The following is a 19,605-nucleotide window of genomic DNA, read 5'->3' as shown; positions in this document are numbered from 1 at the left end:
AGATTTTGTGATGAAATTGCTGAGTCTGAAGGAGGCGTATCGATCTCACCAATACTGCGTTTTATGGAAGAACTTGCGTTTTCGCAAGTGCTATTAGAGTTTTCACTTAGATGCTGTGGCTTTATTACATTTGGAGGTACTGGAGCAAACTCATTGGTAGTGGCAGAAGTCGAGCTTGAGGTTTTATTTGTAAGATTGGTTGAAATGGTTGTTTCAGAAAATTGTGGTGATGTATCAGTTTTATTAGAGTTTTCTGCAGTTGTATCTAATGGAAAAGGTGCTGATAGATTGGAGGGTCTTGCCTCCGAAGTTTGTGAAAACGGTATTGCCGCTGAATGAGGTTGATTGAAAGTGTTGCTATGAGTAGGAGTATTAGTAATTTCTTGGTCGTGAAGATTTGTAGGTGTAGGTGATATGCTCGGATTTGATAATGGATAACTTGATGACTGCTGAGTGTTTGGTACCTTGTGTAATATACTTGTTGGATCTGTTGGATTTGGTACTTCATTGTTTGACTCAATATGAGTTGATTCCGTTACTGAACTGTTATTGCATTGGGATGATATGTGTCCTGTATTTTTGCAAATAAAGCAGGTGAGTGTACCTTGTGACAAAAATATGCGGTGAGGTGTTTGGTCAAAATTTATTAGAATAGAATCTGGAATTGCTGATGTTATAGGGCTTACATAAACTTGCCTCCGAAAACTCAGTATGTGACTATATTCGGGAAGAGTGGAGCTAATTTTCAGAAATGTTATTGGGGAAATAAGCTTTAAACCGATATTCTGTAATTCTTCAACTAATACTTGATGAGGAATTGACGGGCATACACCAGACAAGACTAGTCTTTCTGCTGGAGAGACAAGTCTCCGTGCTGTTACAACTTCGCCGAGTACTTTTATAGAGCCATGTTGTGTCATGAAATTATCTACTACGGTTTTGTTTGCTAAATACATGCAGATTCTATTATGAGATAATCTAGATGAAAATATAATATTTTTTGGGTTGATGATTGTGCCCAAAGAATTAAATAATCCTGCAGTTTAGCATATCGATACAACTAAATACAATTGCTTGGGTCTTACTCGGAAAAGACTGTGAAGCGGCTGAAGCATAACTGTTTGTGATATTTGAACGTTGATTTACTGGACTGGTTAGATCTGAAGGTGTGTTTACATTGTGTGAAGACATTTTAAGCTGCGGTGGCGAAAGCTTAAGTCCGACTCTGGTAAGTGACAAACCAACCGCATGCTAGCTAACCTCACAAAATGATTGTACGTTGGTGTATTTTTCTTATTTGACGTTTTCTTTTCACAATAATAAACTAATAATTACGTATAGATGACTTACGTAGTAGTATCTAGTAGATAAACACTTTAGTTTTAAAAAACTATTTAATAATACCACTTGTTTTTAGTAAAAACTAGGAGTACAATATCACTACAACTTTACCATAACTTGTCAGGGCCGGTGTTCAATTTACAGTATTGTTTTACTGTATTCTAAAGTTTTTCTGGGTGAAATATGAAGTTCCTAAGTGTAGCATAAATGGTTGAGAAACGTAAAATGCGAATACTTGTTTTTGTATGGTTTTTTCGCAATGATTGCTATTTTGCAACAAGGGTGACTATTTTTTAAAATTTTAACCAATTCTATATTGTAGCAAATTTAATTACGCAACTTTTATGTTAATACAACTTTTCTCGAAAATGAATACTTTTAAAGTTATAATCAAAAAACGAAGAAAAAAATCGAATTTTTCCTTCATTTTTTGACATTTTAAATATTTAAACAATGTTCCGGACCTTTTTGAGAGGGAAGATAACTCAAGTATTATTATTTGAGTTATTTTCAAGCAATTTCTGCAAAAAAATTTGAGTGACCTCTCAACGTCCAAATGTACTAATATTTTTACAGATGCGCCCAGGTCTATATATGAAAAGGGAATATCACTGGATTTAGCAAAAACCATTGAGAAATTACAAAATAATAGAACAAGTGCTGGAAACGGAATACTTTGGAATAAAATTATCAAGCTACGTAAAAGTGGAAGAAGAATTACAAAAAACAAATAAACATGGCGAACAGAGCAACAGGACGACTCAACAACACAATTTGGAGAAACAAATATCGTACAGCGGAAACGAAAACCAGGATATATAAATCAAAAATAAGACGGATAATGACGTACACAGCGGAAACAAGTGCAGATACGGCGAAAACACAATGTCTGCTGGAAACAACAGAAATGAAGGTTTTATGAAAAATAACAAACCAAACTGTAAAATACATAGTAAGAAGTGAGGAAATATCACGAGCTGTGGTATAGAGGAAATAAACATGTGTACCAAAAGAAGAAAAATAGAATGGAATCAACATATAGAAAAAATGACAAAAAATAGAATAGTACAAATAACAAGAGAAAAATTGCCAAATGGAAGATCATTTGGACGACCCAAGAAAAGATCGTCAGACAACGTTAATTGAGGCTAAAAACCGAAGTAAAACAAGCATTAGCCTATTTATAAAGTACGAAGTAATTCGAGTTGTTAAACCGAAAGATCAGTCAGAGTTTATATCGATAACACAATAACGAACAGAATTGCACTTCTGAGATTGAACACCATGCCGTGCAATAAAAACGTCATTATACACACCGCTACATAGACAAAAATACCAACGCTGGAATGCCACAATACAATATTGGAGACCTTGCTAAGGTAGACGACCAAGAGAGACCACAAATGAGATGGGTTGATGACATAAAACAATAGCAGGAACAAATTGGAAGTATGTTACTCAGGATAGAAATCGATGGAAGGAGTTGGGAGAGGCCTATGTCCATAAAAGGACAATAGAAAAAAATAGACAGATCTTATAATACCAAATACAGTGATGAGCGCGATAATAACCGGCAAAATAGCGCAAAAGATGGAAAACATAATACATTGCGAAACAAAAAGAGATGAAACTAGTGAATGTGGAAATGATCGTTATAAACGTATAAATTAACATTACATTACATACATAGTTTCCCACCTTTAGACGTCTGTGACAGGAGTATTTTATAAAATTCTACTGTCACAGTGACAGTTGTCATACTCCTCTGATACGTCTAAAGGTGGGAAACTAAGTATGTAATGTAATGTTAATTTATAAGTTTATAACGATCATTTCCATCTCCATTAGTTTCATCTCTTTTTGTTTTGCAATGTATTATGTTTTCCATCTTTTGCGCTATTTTGCCGGTTATTAGAGCGCTCATCACTGTATAATAGCAAAACACCGAAAGAAATCAAAAAAACAGCCACCAAAATACCTAGAATTGACATAAGAAAACCAATATCCCGAATAAAGTACGTGCCTCCTAGTGGCGGGATACGGGCAACAACACATTGGCTTATAGGGCAGTCCTTACAGTAGGGATCCTGGCCTATACAGAAAAATGCAGGCGGGTGTGGGGTAATACTGCACTTTGGTTGCATTGGTGGTGTATTGGCTAAACATGCAGGGCAGGGTATGGTGCTGATAGAAAAGGCATTCAGGCATCAAATATCCAAAAATCTTTTCAGGCCATAATAATGAAAAAACCTTCTCCAATCGCAATAAAAACTTATACTGAAATGATGGCATCTCCTGAGGTAAAATGTTCCGGAAGTAAAATGAGCCTCCGTTCTGATCTCCGGGTGAGGACTACCTCAGGGAGAACACCATTTCAGTTTAGAAAAATCAGGATAGGGTCTTGGAATCTTGGTAGTCTTACAGGTAAGAGTCTGGAGTTAGTGGATGCGCTCAAACGAAGAAGAGTTCAAATTGCTTGTATTCAAGAAACTAGGTGGAAAGGACAAAGGGCAAAAGAACTAGGTGATGGATATAAATTGTTGTATGTAGGGAGTAGTAATACTAGAAATGGAGGTATAATTGCTGATAGTGAAATGAAAGGTAACGTAGTAGAAGTTGTAAGAACGAGTGATAGAATGATGTCAGTGAAATTTGTAATTGATAAAGAGGTATTGAATGTTGTGTGTGTGTGTATACTCCTCAAACAGGTCTGGGTGAGAATGAAAGAAAAGCTTTCTATGACCAATTAGGAGACGTACTGAGTGATATTCCAGCAGAGGAGAAAGTTATAATAGGAGGTGATTTCAATGCACATGTGGGCCAAGCTAAGACAGGATATGAAACAATACATGGGGGATTAGGCTTTGGAACTATAAATGAAGCTGGAGATGATATGCTAGAATTAGCAACATCATTGGATATGGCGATTGTTAACACATTCTTTAAAAAGAGAGAAGCTCAACTTATTACCTACAAAAGTGGACAACATCAATCCCAAATACACTACTTCATGATAAGGAAAGAAGACATACGTGAATGCAAGGACTGCAAGGTAATAGTTAGTGAGACAGTAAGCCAACAACATAAGCTGCTTGTTCTGGACATCGAAGTAAAAAGCGAAACTAAACAAAAAATCAAGTGGTGGATGCTAAAAGATGAGAAGGAAGGTCTATTCAGGGAAAGAATAGTAGAAAAAATATGTTGGAACATGAAAAGAAGCCCTAACACAATTTGGAGAAAAATGGCCAATATTATTAGAGAGACGGGAGACGGCTATTGAAATACTTGGGAAAACGTCAGGAAAGAAGTTTGAGGATAGAGAGACTTGGTGGTGGTCAAATGAAGTACAAGGAAAAATAAAAGAGAAGAGAAAATTACATAAAAAGTGGCAAGAAACCAGATCGGACATAGATCTTCAAAACTATATGGTCGCCTAAAAGGAAGCGAAAGTAGCAGTAGCAAAAGCTAAAGCAAAAGCGTATTCAAACCTATACGATAAACTTGATACCAGGGAAGGCGAAGCAAAGATATATAAAATAGCCAAACAGAGAGCAAAGAAAGCAAGAGATTTTAATCAGATTAGATGTATCCGAGATAAAAATAATAAAGTACTCATTCACGAAAAGAATGTCAAAAAGAGATGGAGAAAGTATCTTGACAGTTTATTAAATGAAGAATTTGACAGACAGCCTGTGGAGTTAACGGAGACAGTAACAGCAATGGTTACCAGAATAACAAACGAGGAAGTGGCTCAAGCACTTCAAAAAATAAAGAAAGGAAAAGCTGTCGGACCAGATGATATTCCTGTGGAAGTATGGAGAGCATTGGGAGAGACAGGAATAAGTTGGCTAGTGGGTCTATTTAATAGAATTATGGAAGTTGGACAAATGCCTAGTACTTGTCTACAAAAACAAAGGAGACATACAACAATGCACAAACTACAGGGCTATAAAACTACTTAGCCACACCATGAAAATATGGGAGAGAGTAATTGATAGACGGATACGTGAAGAAACCGATATATCCGATAATCAATTTGGCTTTATGCAGAGCAGATCAACAACAGATGCAATTTTCATTGTAAGGCAATTGATGGAAAAATAGAGGAATAAAGAGACCAACGCTCATATGGTATTCATTGATCTTGAGAAAGCATATGATAGAGTTCCTCGAGAGATTCTGTGGTGGGCACTCAATAAGAAAGGAGTCCCTGGCGAATATGTAAAGATTGTGAGAGATATGTATGAGGGAGTAAGGACTAGTGTTAGAACAGGTGTGGGAGAGACTGATAAATTTCAGGTGAAAGTAGGATTACACCAAGGCTCGGTGCTTAGTCCTTATTTATTCTCATTAGTTTTGGACCAGATAACAGCGAAACTACAGGGTAGTATTCCATGGTGCCTAATGTATGCTGGTGATGTAGTGTTAATAGGAAATAGTGAAAGAGACTTAAAACAAAAACTGGAACAGTGGTGACAAGCTCTGGAGGAAAAAGGTTTAAAACTTTGTAGGACAAAAACAGAGTATTTGGAATGTTCATTTAAAGATGGAGTTACTACAAATAAAATGGTATCTTTGGATGGTGAAATTATTGTGAAAAGCAATAGTTTTAAGTACCTAGGATCGGTATTACAGAGTAATAGAGAAATAGATGGAGATGCATGCAGTAGAATTAGGGATGGATGGATGAAGTGGAAAGAAGCGAGTGGTGTGTTGTGTGACAGAAAAATTCCAATAAAGCTGAAGGGAAAATTCTATAAAATAGCCATAAGACCGGCTACGATGCACGGAACTGAATGTTGGGCAGTGAAAAAGAAAGAGGAACAACGAATGCATGTGGCGGAAATGAGAATGCTTAGATGGATGAGTGGATTGACAAACAAGGATAAAATTAGAAATGAGTATATTAGGGGAAGTCTAGGTGTGGCACCAATTGATGCCAAAATGAGAGCCTATGTTAAGATGGTTTGGTCATGTTCAACGTCGAGACGTTAATCACCCAATACGAAGAATAGCTGAAGTGCAGATTCCTGGAAGGACTGGAAGACCAAAGAAGACCTGGGGGGAGACGATAAGGCAGGGAATGTTGGTAAAGGGGATTAACATTGATATGACCCAAGATAGAATTGCGTGGAGAAATGCAATTAGGGAAGCCGACCCCGCATAGGGATAAGGCAAAGAGAATGATGATGATATGATGATGACGTAAGGAAACCAATCTCTGCCAACGGATCAAAGAACAAATACACAACAAATTCCAGAAAGTAGAAATACAAGAGAGCGATACATCCCTTAAAGGCGAGCAAAGGATAACAGAAGAAATATGATCATTGATATCCGAAAGGAAGAGATACAAGAATAAAACGAACAACAATACAAAAATGTAGTTAAAACAATCAAACAAAAAATCAAAGGAGCCAAGAAACTTTGGCTATCATAAAAATATGCAGATATAGAAATAAGTATTAGCAAACTAACATGAGAGTTACTAACTTTAACATATACAGGAAAATTAAACAAACAGCTGCCATATATAAAAAAGGAGATATTTAAAGCATAATTGACAAATACTACAAATAAATTGATAGGGATACGATAAAATAAATAGATAGGGAGAATATATAAAAGAAAAATTTGAACATGACGATAGAATGAACGCAAGAATGGAGAGAATAGAACCAAGAGGTAGAAACGTCAGAGAATACAGAAGAGCAGGGGATACTGGATTCCATCAAAATAAGAAAACTTCACAATACTTGGGTCATATAACACGTGGTGACAGATATGAACTCCTAAAATTAATTATGCAGGGAAAGATTCAAGGAAGGCGCAGCATAGGTAGGAGAAAAATGTCCTGGCTGAGAAATCTCAGAGAATGGTTTGGATGCAGCTCAACTGAACTCTTTCTGGCTGTAGTGTCGAAAGTGAGAATAGCAATGATGATTGCCAACCTTCGTCGCGGAGATGGCACGTAAAGAAGAAGAAGTAGAAACGTTTCTACAATTACCAAAGGAGAAATGGAAAAATCGCTAAAACGTATAAAAAATTATAAAGCCATGGTAACAGATGAAATGACTACATAAATCGTAAGACTAACAGAAAACCACAATGTAGAAAATTTAATGAAATGTACTGAGTAAATTCCAAAAGAACGGGTAATATCTTAATTGACCCCAAAACCCAAAAAACCGAACGCAATGAAATGAACGGCTGAACCTATATTAAATGAACGGCTTGATGAACCATATCGTTGTCATTAAGGCAAAACTCACTAAATCCACTTTTGTAAAAATTGAGTTAAGTATCCTAATTGATTCACACTATCAATTTTTATAGTCTGGCAGAAATAACGAAGTCCTAGAAAGTACGTAGAGTTGGTTGTCTAAGTCACAGAATATGCATAAGTCCAAAATTACCATTTTGTTTTCAGGCAGAAGTCACTAAATGTTCGTTTTCTCAGATTTTTTATTTTGGACTTAGTGACTTTTGCCGTAACGACGACGATATGTCTCCATAGTCTTCCTGCGAGTTATACAGAAAGAAAGAACTAGACTATATTTTATAATAATCCAAAACCAATTGGAACATAGAAGAGGCTTGGAACTAAAGAGGCATTATTTACTGTACAAAATACTCATACAATGGTCGCAAGATGTCAACTGTGACGTATTCATATATCTATGTAGTTGTCTTTAAGAAAGCCTTGAACAAAATACTATACAGAAAGTGAATTTATTAACGTTTCGAAGCCCAAATCGGGTTTCGTTGTCAAAATATAAAACACTATTAAAATAAAACAAACATGTTTTTGCTAAGTAAAAAAATTCTTCTAATAATTTATTTAATCTGACTCATTTATATTGGCAATTCAGATGTATATTATACATTTTAAAGTAGAAGACTTTAAAATGATATTGCCAATATTTATGAGTTGCGTTCCTGGGACGACTTTACTAAAAGATAGTTCATTCGATTACATGAAATCAATCCCAACTCAAGAATATCCGTCGCAAAAAAATCATAGCATGTGATCTGTCTTTAAAAAGACAACCAAATGCAACGATGACAGTAAAATTCTCGCGTTAGAGATTCCATAGTAAATCACGAGGGAAAACCAGGAAAAAACCTCGTGATACTATCCCGACATCGTAAGTATTTGGTCTTACATTTAATCTACCTTCAAAAAACTAATACCAAATTCTGACTTTAATATGTTTAAATTATAAATAATATTAATATTACATAGATATACAATAAGTAATACTAAAATATAAAATTTGTACTAACTCGATATGTTATTTACTTACTAATCGTGGTATTTTCTTTCTATTGATTTCCTCTTTCAGTATGGGTAACCACATCCTACTGCATTCTACCGAGGAATTTGCGACACAATTGGTTTCATTTAGCATAATTAGAGCCGCTTCTTTGATTTTTCTCTTTTTACTATCTGATTCTTTCAGGACTATACTTGAATCTCTCCACTGAACTCTATGTTCATTATCCCATGCGTGTTGACATATCTGAGATCTATCAAATTCTCTGTTTTTAATATAAGACTGATGTTCACTTATTCTAACGTTTAATGGTCTTGATGTTTCACCTAAATAAAATTGTTCGCATTCACAAGATATTCTATAAATGCAATTCTTTGTTCTTTCTTGTTCATTGTTAGGTTTAGTTTTAGATAGAATAGATCTCAATGTGTTTTTTGTTTTGAATGTTGTTGAAATGTTGAATTTATTTCCTATCGTTTTAAGTTTCTCGGATAGTCCTTTTATATATGGTATTGTTATTTTCCTCGTATTATTTCTTGTGAATGTTGTAGGATCCCATTCTAAGTTGTTCTGTTCCATTCGATCTAATCTTGTCAATTCCTTATTTAAAACGATAGGAAATAAATTCAACATTTCAACAACATTCAAAACAACAAACACATTGAGATCTATTCTATCTAAAACTAAACCTAACAATGAACAAGAAAGAACAAAGAATTGCATTTATAGAATACCTTGTGAATGCGAACAATTTTATTTAGGTGAAACATCAAGACCATTAAACGTTAGAATAAGTTAACATCAGTCTTATATTAAAAACAGAGAATTTGATAGATCTCAGATATGTCAACACGCATGGGATAATGAACATAGAGTTCAGTGGAGAGATTCAAGTCTAGTCCTGAAAGAATCAGATAGTAAAAAGAGAAAAATCAAAGAAGCGGCTCTAGTTATGCTAAATGAAACCAATTGTGTCGCAAATTCCTCGGTAGAATGCAGTAGGATGTGGTTACCCATACTGAAAGAGGAAGTCAATAGAAAGAAAATACCACGATTAGTAAGTAAATAACATATCGAGTTAGTACAAATTTTATATTTTAGTATTACTTATTGTATATCTATGTAATATTAATATTATTTATAATTTAAACATATTAAAGTCAGAATTTGGTATTAGTTTTTTGAAGGTAGATTAAATGTAAGACCAAATACTTACGATGTCGGGATAGTATCACGAGGTTTTTTCCTGGTTTTCCCTCGTGATTTACTATGGAATCTCTAACGCGAGAATTTTACTGTCATCGTTGCATTTGGTTGTCTTTTTGAAGACAGATCACATGCTATGATTTTTTTGCGACGGATATTCTTGAGTTGGGATTGATTTCATGTAATCGAATGAACTATCTTTTAGTAAAGTCGTCCCAGGAACGCAACTCATAAATATTGGCAATATCATTTTAAAGTCTTCTACTTTAAAATGTATAATATACATCTGAATTGCCAATATAAATGAGTCAGATTAAATAAATTATTAGAAGAATTTTTTTACTTAGCAACAACATGTTTGTTTTATATTAATAGTATTTTATATTTTGACAACGAAACCCGATTTGGGCTTCGAAACGTTAATAAATTCATTTTTTAGTAAAATTGTGGCTTATTTCCCATAAAAAATACGTAATTATAAAAATGCCACAAGGAAATAGCTTCAGAACAACATATACAGAAAGCTTGCACATATACAGGGAGTCCCGAAAAGATTGGTCATAAATTACATCACATATTCTGGGGTCAAAAATAGTTCGATTAAACCTAACTTATCTTAGTACAAATGTGCTCATAAAAAAAGTTACAGCCCTTTGAAGTTACAGAATAAAAATCGATTTTTTTTAATATATCGAAAACTATTAGAGATGTTTTTTTAAATAGATATGTATCATTCTTATGGCAGGTTCATCTTAAAACAAAATTATAGTGAAGTTTGTCCACCCCATAAAGATTTTTTGGGGGTTTTGTTCCCTTAAACCCCCCAAACTTTTGTGTACGTTCCAATTAATTCATTATTGTGGTAGCATTAGTTAGACACAACGTTTTTAAAACTCTTTTGCCTCTTAATATTTTTTCGATAACCAAGTTTTTATCAAGATACAGCTTTTTTAATATATTTACATAAAAATTGTATGGAGGTTTTGTTCCTTTAAACCCCCCAAATGTTTGTGTACGTTCCAATTAAACTATTATCGTGGTACCATTAGTTAAACACAGTGTTTTTAAAACTTTTTTGCCTCCTAGTGTTTTTTTGACAAGTCATCTTTTATCGAGATGTGGCTTCTTTTTCAAAATATACCTAAAAATCGTCGGCTTAGGGACACAAAATTGTATCTCAGAAATGACTACTTTTCAGCAGAGCTTATTTAAGGTTTTTAAAAAAGTGATTTGCATTTTGTAGTGATCTGTAGTTTATTCTCAAATTTTTTGTTCCGAATTATTAATCTTAGAAATGTTTACTTTAAGGTAAAATACAATCATACCCAACAATGGATAAATTGTGTCCTGAAAATAATAACATTTAGATAAAAAGTGGTGGAGATACATTTTTGTGTCTCTAAATGAAACGTCTATTATTATAGACACTTACTGTTGGGATCAGTAATTTATTGGTAATTCTTTGGTCCTATAGTATTATAATCTAATTTTACAACTGAGGGTTACCCAATTTTCTAATAATATTAATAAAAGTAATTATCATAATTAATTTTATAACTTTATTTAAAATCACAAAATAAAAGTAATCGACTTTTAGATACTGATAGAACCGATAAACAGTTTTTTTATTTATTTTTTTTAATAAACATCAACTTTGAAAACATTTTCAAACATTAATTTTAATTGTGTCAATCACTTTGCACACCTGATTGATTGTGATACGCTCTGCTGAAGAGTAGTCATTTCTGTGATACAATTTTGTGTCCCCCTAAGCCGATGAAATTATGTATCAACTTATTCACTTTTTTACGCCTTCACAGTTGTAATAGTCCACGAAATGCAACAGACCACGCTGCCAAATATACGAAAAAAATTAATAAATCCATTGTTGCTACCTACAACCACCATTCAGTGCAATAAAATTTATGCCACAAAAATGTAACTCAGTATCATCAGCCAAAACATAGTATCACAGAAATGTAAGACCACTTACATTTCTGTGACACTTACAGATTGCTAAGAAATGTAGTTACGAAAACTCCTGACTGGGGTTTAAGGTGTTCGGAGAAATACAATTTTGTGTCACTCAAAAAAACTCAATAAGTAAGTAAGTTCAGTGGTGTAGATATCTCAAAATGGAAAAAATGTAGTTACATTTTTGTGTCCCTAAGCCGACGAAATGTAAATTATAAATAAATTTTCAGATTATTAACAGGTCTCTATAATCGTACTTAACCATATACAGGTATGTGGTGGATTCGACAAATATTCAAAATATGTCGATATACACTGGCTTTTCGAAAAAGTACTAAGAGGCAAAAAAGTATTAAAAACATTGTGGTTAACTAATGGTGCCACAATAATAATTTAATTGGAACGTACACAAAAGTTTGGTGGGATTTAAAAGAACAGAACCCCCATAAAATTTTTATGGAGTGCACAAATTTCACTTTAATTTCTTTTAAGATGTTGCTGCCATAAGAATGCCACATGCCCATTTTTAATCAAAAATCTCTAAGAGTTTTCGATATAGGAAAAAAAATTGATTTTCATTTTGTAAGTTCAAAGGGCTGTAACTTTTTTTGTGTGCACTATTGTATATAGGTAAATGAGGTCCCATGAACCCTTTTTTGACCCCAGAAACTGTGATATAATTTATGACCAATCTTTTCGGGACACCCTGTATAATATGTTTACGGAATAATTACGGAACACAGCAATACATGATAAGGATGTGAAAATCATTACAAATTTATACCGATATCAGAAAAATTTTGAAAAGTGTAGTAGAGCTTATTCAAACTATTTGCTATCTTAATTATTAAAGTACTTACCAGAAAGTAACAAAATATTGACATACGCTTAACAAAGCTTGGCTAAGTATAAAGAGGAATAATATAGAAAAAGCCTTAAAGATATGTCCACCAGCTTGAGCATACTTTCGATAAACACGTCCAGAAATAATTCCTGTACTTTTACCTTCTCTTTGTAATACAGGACCTGCTTCTCCTTCAGCTTCTTCTTCTTTTGTTTGAACAACCTTAGACTTCCTTCTTATCTCTTCTTCCTCCTCTTCTATATCATGCAACAGTTCACTATAATGTGTATTAGAATCTTTTATATTATTATAGGACCCGGAGACAGCTATTTGTCCATTTTTTAATAAATATATATTCTGAATACTTTTTAAATACTGTAGTTGATGAGTGACCAGTACGACGCACTTGCTTCCAAGGTATTCACAAATACATTCTTCAAATATATGTTTACCAACGTGTGTATCCACAGCGGATAAAGGATCATCTAGTAAGTAGATATCAGCGTCTTTGTAAACTGCCCTAGCTAAGTTTATTCTAGCTCTTTGTCCTCCACTTAAGGTAACACCTCGTTCACCCGCTAAGGTTCGATCACCATAAGGGAATAGAGTAAAGTCCCTTTCTAGTGCACATACACGAACTACTTCGTTGTATTTGAGTTGGTCATATGTTTCTCCAAATAGGATATTTTGCCTAATACTACCTCCAAATAACCAAGGCTCTTGAGAAGCATACGAAATTTTTCCAGTGACATTAACAGATCCACTTTCTAATTCGAGCTCTTTCATAATTATGTGCAACAAAGTTGTCTTTCCGCTTCCTACGGATCCAACAACAGCAGCTACACTACCAGCTGCCACATCCATGTCAATGTTCTCTAAATTGTTCTCGTATTGTGACTTCAACCATTTAGCAGACGCCTTTTTAATATGAATGCTTCCCTTATCAGATCCAGTTAACACTTGTAAGTCTTGTTTACCGTTTTGTTTACCATTCAGTGAATTTTTAAGATTTTCAATGTTAAGTTCATCATATTGCAAAAATTTCTCGATTCTCTTCATGGATATCCACATTTCGGAGCCTTGAGAAACGGCCATGGGTAAGAAGTAAGTAAGGCTGCCCATGAGACGATAATATGAAGTAACTGTAAACGCATATGAAGCTGTTAGGGGATTTCCTGTCAATACATATGTCACCAGGCATATGGCAACAGCTATATCATTTAAAGTCATAGCTATGGAAATTAGAATTCCACGGATTACGGATGTTTTCCTAATGAATTTTATTTCATTCCTAAAACATTAAATAAAGAAAATTATTAAAATTCGTAAAATAAAAAAACATCGGAAACAATTTCCGAAGTGGAAATCGAGTCAAATAAACTTAATTTCAATGTAAATTGCGACTTTTTCGCAACAAAAATATTAAATTGATTAAAGATACCACAAATAGCTTCAGAACAATTTTACGTATTTCTTTGTATATTTTGAGAAGTAATAAAATTAAGCTGTAAATAAAATATTAGTCCATTTGTGAGTGATTCCCAAAAATAGCAATTTACATATACTTACAATTGTTTCGACACCAAATATAAACATCTCGAAATGATGATGAAAAGGTCGCTAATGTTAGCACACATTCATGTAATGTAAGGGAAATAAGTCCACTACTCACAATCCTTTACTACGTTTAATTATATTACGTTTGGCTTTAATGAGTTTTGTTTGTAGTAAGTTGGCATCATGTTCAAAGCCTCTTCCATTGTCGACTCTACTTGTGTGAGTGTTTTCCCCTTTACGGCGATACCAAGATCGTAAACAAAACTCTCAGTCTGGGGGTGTATTGGTTGGTCGTTGGTGTAGATGTTAAATAGGGACGGCGCCAGAACGCTTCCTTGAGGTAGGCCATTTTTTGGTTTCTGCATCTGCTGTTCTTTTCATTTAGCACAACGTAGAAGCGTCTATTACATAAAAGTGATCTAATGATATTTACCAGGTTATAAACAAGCACAGTGTTATAGATTATAGTTAGCAAGGTCCTGTGGTTTCTCGTATCATAGGCCGCTGTGAAGTCTATCAAGGCCACTCCCACTATCTATTTCTTTTCAAATGCCTCCCCTATGTACTCTGTTAGGTTCAGCACTTGGCCTGTGCATGATTTACCTGGTCTGAAGCCTGCTTGTCGTGGGATTAGTTTTGCATCTAATTTTTCCTGGATGCGGTTCAAAATGAGCGGTTTATACAATTTATACAATGGCATAGGAGAGATATTGGACGGTAGCTACTCGGTAGTTCAGGGTCTTTCCCAGGTTTCAGAAGGGCTACTACATTTGATGTACGCCAAAGTTTTGGAATCTGGTAGGTAGAGCGACAGATGTTAAATAGATCGAGCACCTATTGTCTCGCTTTTGGTCCGAAGTGTTTTATCTGCTCTGTTAGAATTTTGTCCACCCCAGGTGATTTTCCATTTTTCATACAGTCCATACCATTTTTGAGCTCTTCGATGGTAAATGGGTTTCGCAAGAGAGTTCTTTCCTGTTCTTGAGTTCTTATAATCTTTGACGTTTTGCAACGATGGTTTGCTTTGCCATTCAAAAGCAGTTGGTGGGCTATCTGATTTGGCGTTATTGCACATGGCTTTTTCATTTCTTTGGGATCACCGTTAAGTTTTTTAATCATATTCCAAGCCTGCTTACTACTGTGCGTCATATCCATTTTACGTAATGTCTCGTTCTACCGTTCTTGTCTGGAGGCGCTTAGTATTTGCTGCAGTATCTCCCCTATCTCTGCCGTAACTTCGCTAAATAGGTCTTTACTATATTCTTCGGTGTATTTTGTCATAACGTATTTTGCTTCGTCGATCAGACGAGATATGTAATGTTGTTGACATCCTCTGGGTATGTATTTACATGAGGTTCGTTTCACAAGTTTGATGAACACATCATAGTTTGACATCATAGTTTTTGGGGATCGGGACTAAGTTTTTCCCTTGTGCTTCCAATTCATCAGTATATTTTTCCCAGTTCGCTTTTTTGAAATTAAACCTTCGTTTGAAAGGTACCTTGAGAGCTTTTATAGCGCTGTATACAGTTATTCCCACGGGCCTATGTTGTGTCTTTGGTATAGGCTTATATACCGTTGTAACGCAACGGTCCTCTAAAGACATGCTGATGAAGGTGGCATCCGGGTTGTAATCTTTCTTCCATATTTTGCTTTGGAACGAATAGGACAGTTTTGGGTCATGCAGCAGTGCCAGGTCGTTTTGTTCAGCCCAAGATTCCACAAGATCTCCATTTTTATCAGTTGAAGCGTAGCCCCAATGAACATTATGACTATTAAAATCCCCGAGAATGAATCTGGTTTTTGAGAAGCTAAATTTTTTGGAGGGGAGAAAACAAAGTCTCTCAAGGGTGGTTTATACACAGATGTCACTGTGCAGGCTCTTATTTCGACGATCAGAATTTCAATGTCGTTGTAGTATGTTTTTCCAGCTGATGTTACATCAATTTCTCTCCTCACTAAGATGGCACTTTCGTGTTTTGCACTTGGATGTTCAATGATAAGCTGAATTCCCTCAACGCTAGGTCTATGTACTGATATGTCACGGCGAGTCTCTTGTATACAAAATAGGTTTGTTCTAGCATCAGTCTCAAACGGTTTGAAACCATCAGCGAATAGCGGACCAGCGCGAGTATAGGGGATAGCACTGGTGACTGTATTATGTTCTCTCACTGAACAACTGTTTGCTGACGGTTTCTGACTAGTTTGACTGTTTGCTAGAACAAACCTAATATATCACATTTGTGAATTTTCCACAGTTCAGACAAAACTTCCTGTTTATTACAAGTAATACCCAAGAGAACCCTGAGGAGAGCCGTTGGTTCTGGTTTGTTTGTTCGGATCCAGTGGTGGAAGGATTAGCCTCCCGAGGGGCGTTTCGAGGGAGAGCCAGTGACATTTTTTTTTCTTATAATATCACCTACGTGGAGCTCCTTCCGTGCTCCCCGGCTCAGTACAAGCTTTTAAAATGCTTCATTGAATATTGAACTGATATCCTTAGTTTATTCTGGGTCTAAGATGTTGTATAATTGGTAAACTGCGAAACCGGTCGTCCAACCTTTTTTTAATTATTCTTCTTCTTCTTCCTGCTTTCTCAAGAGGTTCGCACCAGATCCATCTTCGGATGCCTCCTCCAGGTTACCACTCCATCTCCTCCTTGGCCTTCTTATCTCGTTCGGCCGTTTGTTAATCTGTCTCGTGATATTTTTACCAGTCTACCTTCTCCCATTCTGCTTATATGGCTATATAAGCATATTTTTTTCTTTTCAGTGTCCAGTTATTTATATTCTCTATATTACAGCTTTGCCTGAGGTCTGTGCTACGTTGTCTGTCCCATATTGATGTTTCTGTGATATCTCGAAATATTTTCATTTCACACGTTTTCATCAGTCTTTTTGTCCTTGTGGTGGCAGGTCTTGTTTCCGCAGTGTAAGTCATAATTGGCCTAACTACTGTCCTATAGATCTTGGCCTTTGTTTCTGTCCGTAGATGTGTGTGGCGCCAGATAATGTGTTTTAGATAATCCTGCTAATCTGTTGGCTTTGTTTATTTGTTGAGAAACTTCTGCTTCTGGATAATAGATTTAACTGTGCATCTAGTACTAGGAGTGCATCTATCACTAGTACTCCCAGGTAGCTGATACTTCTTTCTTGCTGAATTATTTTTCTGTCCACTTCCAGCTTGCACCTTATTGGATCTATAGAGATTACCATACTTTTTGTTTTATTTGGTGATATTATCATGTTGAACAATCTTGCTGTTATCTTAAATTGATATATAAGTCTCTGAAGGTCATCTTCACTTTCTTCAATAAGTATGGCATCATCTGCAAAGCGTACTACACGGATAATTTCTTCATTCATTCTGTACCCTATACTCAGGTTGTAACGGTGCGAAGGTCACTAGTATTTTCAAATTAGTAACACTTTCGCTATACTCTGTATTTTAAATTCGTTAAAACCAAGTTTGTGTTTCAGAGAATTGTCGGTTCTCACAAATCTATGGTATTACGTAATTCGTTCTCGATTCTCATGATATTTATATCTCTTTTATCTGAGGGGTCTCGATGTGTGTTGTACCGTCAAAGTGATCTTTAGCTAAATTATGAAGAATACAAACAACAACGAATAAAAGTCAATGAACTAGTTAGATTAGCGAAAGAGAAGTCATGGAAGGAATTCGGTGAGAAGATTGAAAAAAATAGTAAGGGGAATCAAAAACTATTTTATAAAGCCATAAAAACAATGAGAAAAGGAAAGGCACACAACTCAAAGGCAATCAAAAGTTCAGATGGTGTACTATTAACGGAAGAAATGAAGATAATGAACAGATGGAAAAAATATTTTCAAGATCTACTGGAAGGTACAGAAGAAAAAATAGAAAGAGATAATAGCGACTACACATCAAAACCAAAGCCACGATGAAGACTACATAACAGTGGACGAATTAAAAGAAGCCATAGGAAAACTAAAACTAGGAAAGGCACCAGGGCAAGACAAATTAACATCAGAAATTATTAAAAGCCTAGGAACGAGGGGCACTGAATTGCTGCTAAAGATAATGAATAAAGCAACTAAAGAAGAAGTGATACCAAAAGACTGGGAAATGGGATTAATATTAGCAATATTTAAAAAAGGTGACAAGAATGATTGTAGAAATTATCGTGAAATAACTCTATTAAGCACAGCTCTGAAGGTATATGAACACATTCTTGAAAAAAAGCTAAGAGCAATAGTAGAACCTACCCTCTGTGAAACGCAAAGCGGATTTAGAAAAGGCAGAAGCGTACAAGACCATATCTTTACAATAAAACAAATAATTACAAAGTCGTATCAGAAAAAACAAAAGGTGTGCTTTGCGTTCATAGACCTGGAAAAATCATTTGATAAAGTGCCACGAGCAAAGATTTGGGAAACGTTGCACCTAAAATGTGGAGTGCACCACTCCACTTGCGTTGAGGCTGTGAAACCGGTCGTCCAACCTTTTTTTAATTATTCTTCTTCTTCTTCCTGCTTTCTCAAGAGGTTCGCGCCAGATCCATCTTCGGATGCCTCCTCATCAGATATCCAGGTTACCACTACATCTTCTCCTTGGCCTTCTTATCTCATTTGGCCGTTTGGTAATCTGTCTCGTGCTATTTTTACCAGTCTTAATTCTCCCATTCTGCTTATATGGCTATATAAGCATATTTTCTTCTGTTCAGGTCCAGTCATTTATATTCTCTATATTACAGCTTTGCCTGAGGTCTGTGCTACGTTGTCTGTCCCATATTGATGTTTCTGTGATATCTCGAAATATTTTCATTTCACACGTTTTCATCAGTCTTTTTGTCCTTGTGGTGTCAGATCTTGTTTCCGCAGTGTAAGTCATAATTGGCCTAACTACTGTCTTATAGATCTTGACCTTTGTTTCTGTCCGTAGTTGTGTGTTGCGCCAGATAGTGTGTTTAAGATATCCTGCTAATCTGTTGGCTTTGTTTATTTGTTGGGAAACTTCTGCTTCTGTATAATATATTTAACTGTGCATTAGTACTCCCAGGTAGCTGATACTTCTTTCTTGCTGAATTATTTTTCTGTCCACTTCCAGCTTGCACATTATTGGCTCTTTAGAGATTACCATACTTTTTGTTTTGTTTGGTGATATTATCATATTGAACTTTCTTGTTGTTATCTTAAATTTTATCAAGATTTAATAAAATGTAATGTTTTTCCACCTTTCAATGTATCCTATCTATTGTCTCTGAACAGCAAGAACATATATGATTGTTTAATGAAATTTATCTGTGAAACTAAAATTAACCTCTAAACTTATTAATCCTGATAATTTGGTATATTATGTACATATGAAAAAAGAAGAAGAAGAAGAAGATACATAATGGAAAATGTGGTGAGCAACTTGGACAGTCCA

The 19,605-nt window shown here is 35.1% G+C and overlaps 1 protein-coding gene across 4 annotated transcripts in view; it reads right to left on the bottom strand.

Moving 5' to 3' along the window:
* LOC126892724 (probable multidrug resistance-associated protein lethal(2)03659) overlaps positions 1–19,605 on the bottom strand; it is a 117,936-nt gene that overhangs the window by 28,073 nt on the left and 70,258 nt on the right. For all 4 annotated transcript variants that reach the window (XM_050662363.1, XM_050662362.1, XM_050662361.1 and 1 more), the window contains one exon: positions 12,659–13,933. In XM_050662363.1, coding sequence (XP_050518320.1) covers positions 12,659–13,933 — 1,275 coding nt within the window. The remainder of the gene's footprint in view (positions 1–12,658; positions 13,934–19,605) is intronic.

This window comes from Diabrotica virgifera, chromosome 9, assembly GCF_917563875.1.
Source record: "Diabrotica virgifera virgifera chromosome 9, PGI_DIABVI_V3a".
Taxonomy (NCBI): domain Eukaryota; kingdom Metazoa; phylum Arthropoda; class Insecta; order Coleoptera; family Chrysomelidae; genus Diabrotica; species Diabrotica virgifera.
The sequence above is the reverse complement of the archived record's forward strand: the minus strand, read 5'-3'. Positions and strand labels throughout refer to the sequence as shown.